This window comes from Solanum dulcamara, chromosome 8, assembly GCF_947179165.1.
Source record: "Solanum dulcamara chromosome 8, daSolDulc1.2, whole genome shotgun sequence".
Taxonomy (NCBI): Eukaryota; Viridiplantae; Streptophyta; class Magnoliopsida; order Solanales; family Solanaceae; genus Solanum; species Solanum dulcamara.
The window spans coordinates 74,532,311-74,536,950 of NC_077244.1; the positions used below are offsets into that span (position 1 = coordinate 74,532,311).

The following is a 4,640-nucleotide window of genomic DNA, read 5'->3' on the forward strand; positions in this document are numbered from 1 at the left end:
AAGTGAGCAAGGAAAAGTAAAAGAAGGATGCTCTTTTATGAAATTAGAATCCTACATTTTAAGCTAAAGAATGTCATTAAAATCCAACAAACCCATTAATTTCCCTTTCAACTAATCAAATTCCTACCTTTTTCTTTTGGTTTATTATTAAGTAAAACTAATAATGGAACGTTTCATGAATACGTTTTAAAAACAAATCTACATTTAAAGTGGTTTAGGTCTCCCAACCACCCTTTCAAAAATACAAAAATAAGGATAGGTGACTAATTACAAAGGGATGTTATGTATCACCATTTTATTTTTCAAAACATTTATGCAGTTGACTGAAACACATCACTAACTGCTCCAATATTTGCTTCAGAAAAGAGGAAGCGAGGACGCCATCGATACAATATTGACGATATTTTAAAATAAATAACGTGAATCAAATTAAAATAGATCTTGACTCATTTTACTAATGTCCTCACACTAAAAAATTTACGTAAATATTGCCTTTATAGCTCATTATTTAGGTTTTTCATTCGAGCAGTAAGACTCACAGACAATCTCTCTATATTTATATGATAGAAATAAAATATTCATATATACATATAAAACCTTAATTACCTATTATAGTGAGTATGTCATTGTTGTTGACATTTATAATTTAAAAAGTTAGATAAATATATTTTTTTAAAAATATTCTACTAAAGAATGTTAAATTTCAGTATAATAGCTGCTCATATCTTTATCAATTTTGATAGATAAAATATTAAGTTGTTATCAATATTTGTAACATGATCTTTTAATATACTTAAAAAGAAATTTATCGACATTATCCAAAGATCGATAAGTCATGAGAGAAATAAACAGAAAGTTGTTTATTAGATAATTAATTAATAAATAAGGACAGAGTGATAAAAATAAATATTTTTTTGATTCTCCTAAATATTAAAAATATTTTCCTACAAAAAAAAAAGGCAAATTAAATTTTTATTTTTATTTTCAATATTATTTTTGTAATTAAAAGTAACAAAGTAAAATACTAATAATAATTAAATTTAAATTTGTTAAGTATAACTTAATCTATCGAAAACAGTCTCTCTGTAGTAATAAAATTTTCATACACTTTACCAAACCTGATATTATGAAGTACGGATAAAATTTGAGACGCTCTATCAAGCATGATATTTTTTCACATTGCGGATTTCACTGAGTTGTTGTTGTTATTGTATCAAGCATGATATTTTTTTTTTAAATTTGTTTGTCGTATTTTTTAAGATGTTTTAAAAAAAAATATTTTACTTTTTTTATAATATTTTAATTTTAACTTTTTATATGATATATAAAATCACAAAATTAAATAATATTTTGATACATTTATTTAGTTTAACCGAAAGACAATTTAATCTATTTCTCGTAAAACTTTAAAGGATAACTTCTGGTTATCTTCTCTTCGTATCCCCTTTCATGAAATGCCGTCGCTGTCGTCCGGTCATTTAACCGGCGGCTGCTCCGCCGCATGGTCAGCCTCTGTCACTGTCAGTTCCCTCAGTTTCCCTTTCATGTTTAATCTTCTTCTCACATCCCATTTTTGTGAAACCTCTGATATCATCTTTCCACGCCAAAATCATGACCTCCCGTTCGACCCAATGCTTCAACCCTCGTAGACTTCGGGAAGAGGTAGAAGGTGATTCGGGTCCCAAAATGGGTCGACCCAGATTTCCCTTCTCCTCCTTTATCTCCCCTCTTTAAATCCGAGCAACAATCAGAGAACCAGAATATAAAGAGTGAACTAGGGTAAGAAGTATGTTTCGTTTTATCTTTAATGCTCATTTGTATTATCCATTTTCTTTACAGTGTTGTATATATGATTTTCTTATTTTATGTACTAACTTCCCCCCCCCCCCCCCCCTCTTTTTCTCTATTGTTTTGTAGTTGAGCTAATCTTTAAGGTTTATAACCTTAAGATTTAGGCAGAGAAAGATAATGAACAACAAAATGGTGACACCAGTGCAGCATTTGTCTATCCCTGATGACCTCCCTGAGTTCTTTAAGATTTATCACCCTGAAATATGCTACCCCCAACTGGTAATCTCTTCTTTACCTGCTGCAAATTTCGGGAAAAAAACACTAATGATTCATGTAGTAATGTCAAAGTTTTGATGTATCAAGATAATCAGTCTTGCAGGAATTCGTGATATTTTGTCCCAATAGCATAGAGTCTTTCTTACTTTAGTGAACTTCTTTGGGTGAATCTCTCTGAATATGATTTTTGGAGAAATAACTAACAAAGGAGCGTTTTTTCCCCTTTCTAAAATGCGGATCTTTCGGGTGATACGCATTAGAACATTTGGTTGCATTCTGATTTCCGTGGTGGAACCAGGATTTTCACACACAAAGAACCCAAAGGGTTCAACGTGTACTATATATTCATAATAAACAATTTTAACTATGTATAAATAATGTAATTTCCCGTGGAAGGGGTTCATCCCTTGGCCTTACCTGGCTCTGCCCCCGGTTGTATTTAGATAATTTGGATGAAATTAAGGGGCATTCCACTAGTTGAACTTTTAACTTATCCCAACCGTCTGTCTGTTCTTAATCAACTATACTGTCTATAAGAGAGAAATTGATGTCATGCAGCTATGTTCTCTTATAGTTTTTGGTTCTTGTCACAGTTCATAAAATGGATCCTTTTAGATGCTTGAGTTGTATCGAGTTTTGATTGAAAGTAATGTTCAAAACTTGCAAATAATTATCTACCATTAGTACTCTTGCAAATCTGGTAAGACCAGTGTTTATTATCCTACTAAGCAATCTATATTCATATAGTTGCGTAGAAATTAGACTTTATGCATCTGCAAAGGGAATGTCAATTTGATACTTCCTTACTGACTTAAGAGTGGATGATGGAATAATAAACGATCTAATGGTGGTTAAAGTCCTAGATTTAGAATACTAGGTTGGACATAATCTGACCATTCACTCTAGAAATTAGCACTAGATATGTTCAATTTGTGTTAAAAGCTTTTCTGTCTTATTGTATTGTTTATATTGCAACAACTTTCTTTCACCGGAAATTAAGTGAAGTTAAGTTTTATGTCTCCTTTTCTTAGAGAATTCCACCTGCATTTCTCAAGTTTTTCAATGGAGATATTCCTTCGATACGTGTGCTTGAAGATCTTGCAGCGACATCTTGGAAGGCGGTTTTGGAAAAGAATGACGGTGATTTCTTTTTCATGGAAAGTTGGTCAGACTTTGTGCTGGAAAATAAATTGGAATTTAGAGATTTTCTAACATTTTCCTATGCTGGAAACTCGAAGTTTTATGTTAAAATTTATGGAAAAAATGGCAGCTTAAAGCAGGATGTAACTGCTCTCAAAGAGCCTCAGCTGCTTCCATTGGTTGAAAAAACTGCACAGGGTAAGTTTCTTGAAGAACTTTAATTTGTAGCTAGTTTGCTGCAACACATTTGTCTTCATGTTTAACCTATAGAGTTCAAGTCCAAAAACAATCAACTTGCAAAGTTCGGAACCGGTGCAGGGAAAAGCATTGTAGTTCAGCCTGCTGATCAAACAGTTAATAGGTCAGGAGACTCGGCTGCTTTAGTCACTTCATTCGAAGTTGTCATTAAGGCATCCCACTTGAATAGAGCACGCTCGGTAAGTTTATTAGTCACAGATATTTTTTGTATGCATAAATCATTAAACGCAACCTACTCTGGAAAATGTTATTAATTAAAACAGCCTCACCTTCCAAAAGACAGACTATATTGAACTTTCCAAGGAAATGCTGGTAGCAATTTCAAGCCTGTTTTGCACTCTTCTTTGCATATGATTTGCGGAAGATGATAACAGAGCATTTAACTGTTGTATAGTTGTTACTTTGTGTGTCTTCACAATAACATCAGATAGTTAAATCGTAGTGGTCAAATGGTATTGCTTGAAGTAATTAAATATACTTCGATTGGAAGTTGTCTTCTACTTGTTGTAGTCTTTTTAATTCGTAGCATTTGTTACTAATCACTTGATTATTGAATGTATATTGTGTCTGAACTCTGAACATGTTTTGAATGTATGTACTTATGCAGAATTTTCCAGCTGCATTTGGCAATTCCTACTTGAAGAGGACGCAGCGCCCACTTGTGGCTACTCTTCGAACTGGTAGTGGTAGCTGGACGATTGTTCCTCAATATTATGATAGATTGGAACTTGGGGAAGGGATGCAAAAATTTATAGACGATAATGCTTTGCGTGTAAATGATGTTTGCCGATTTAAGCTGATTGATGATGAGAAGTTAATACTGAAAGTTCGTATTATCTGGTAGCCCATGTAGTCATGAAAATGTTTTTGGATCAAATGTTTCTGCTTGAGAAAGGCATGAATAGAAGGTTGATGTACTACAACTTTATATCAATGAATTTACAACATTCTATGATATGATTAGACTGAGCTATGATTTTCGGAGCTTGTTCAAAAATGAGATTTTTTTAGCCCGGTCCAAGTAAGCATGCTATCCCATGAGGCTTGAACGAGATTGGGTTGGCCAGCTTGTGAGCCAAATAAAAAATAAGAAAAAATTACTTAATTACACTCCTTTTATTTATCATATTTTTCATTATTCTCATTCATTTTAAAAAATTTCAACATATCATTCT

General features: G+C 32.6%; 1 protein-coding gene across 2 annotated transcripts; it reads left to right on the forward strand.

Annotated features, from left to right (window-relative positions):
• Window positions 1-1,417: 1,417 nt before the first annotated feature.
• Window positions 1,418-4,422, forward strand: LOC129901584 (B3 domain-containing protein REM23-like). Of its 2 annotated transcripts, none has more exons than XM_055976822.1 (5): window positions 1,418-1,779; window positions 1,918-2,070; window positions 3,099-3,405; window positions 3,526-3,644; window positions 4,073-4,422. In XM_055976822.1, exons 2-5 carry the CDS (start codon window positions 1,969-1,971, stop codon window positions 4,307-4,309), a joined length of 765 nt encoding a protein of 254 aa, XP_055832797.1. In that variant the 5' UTR covers window positions 1,418-1,779; window positions 1,918-1,968; the 3' UTR covers window positions 4,310-4,422. The 2 variants fall into 2 exon arrangements, with proteins under 2 accessions (XP_055832797.1, XP_055832798.1); XM_055976823.1 differs by having other exon boundaries at window positions 3,338-3,405.
• The last annotated feature ends 218 nt before the right edge of the window (window positions 4,423-4,640 follow it).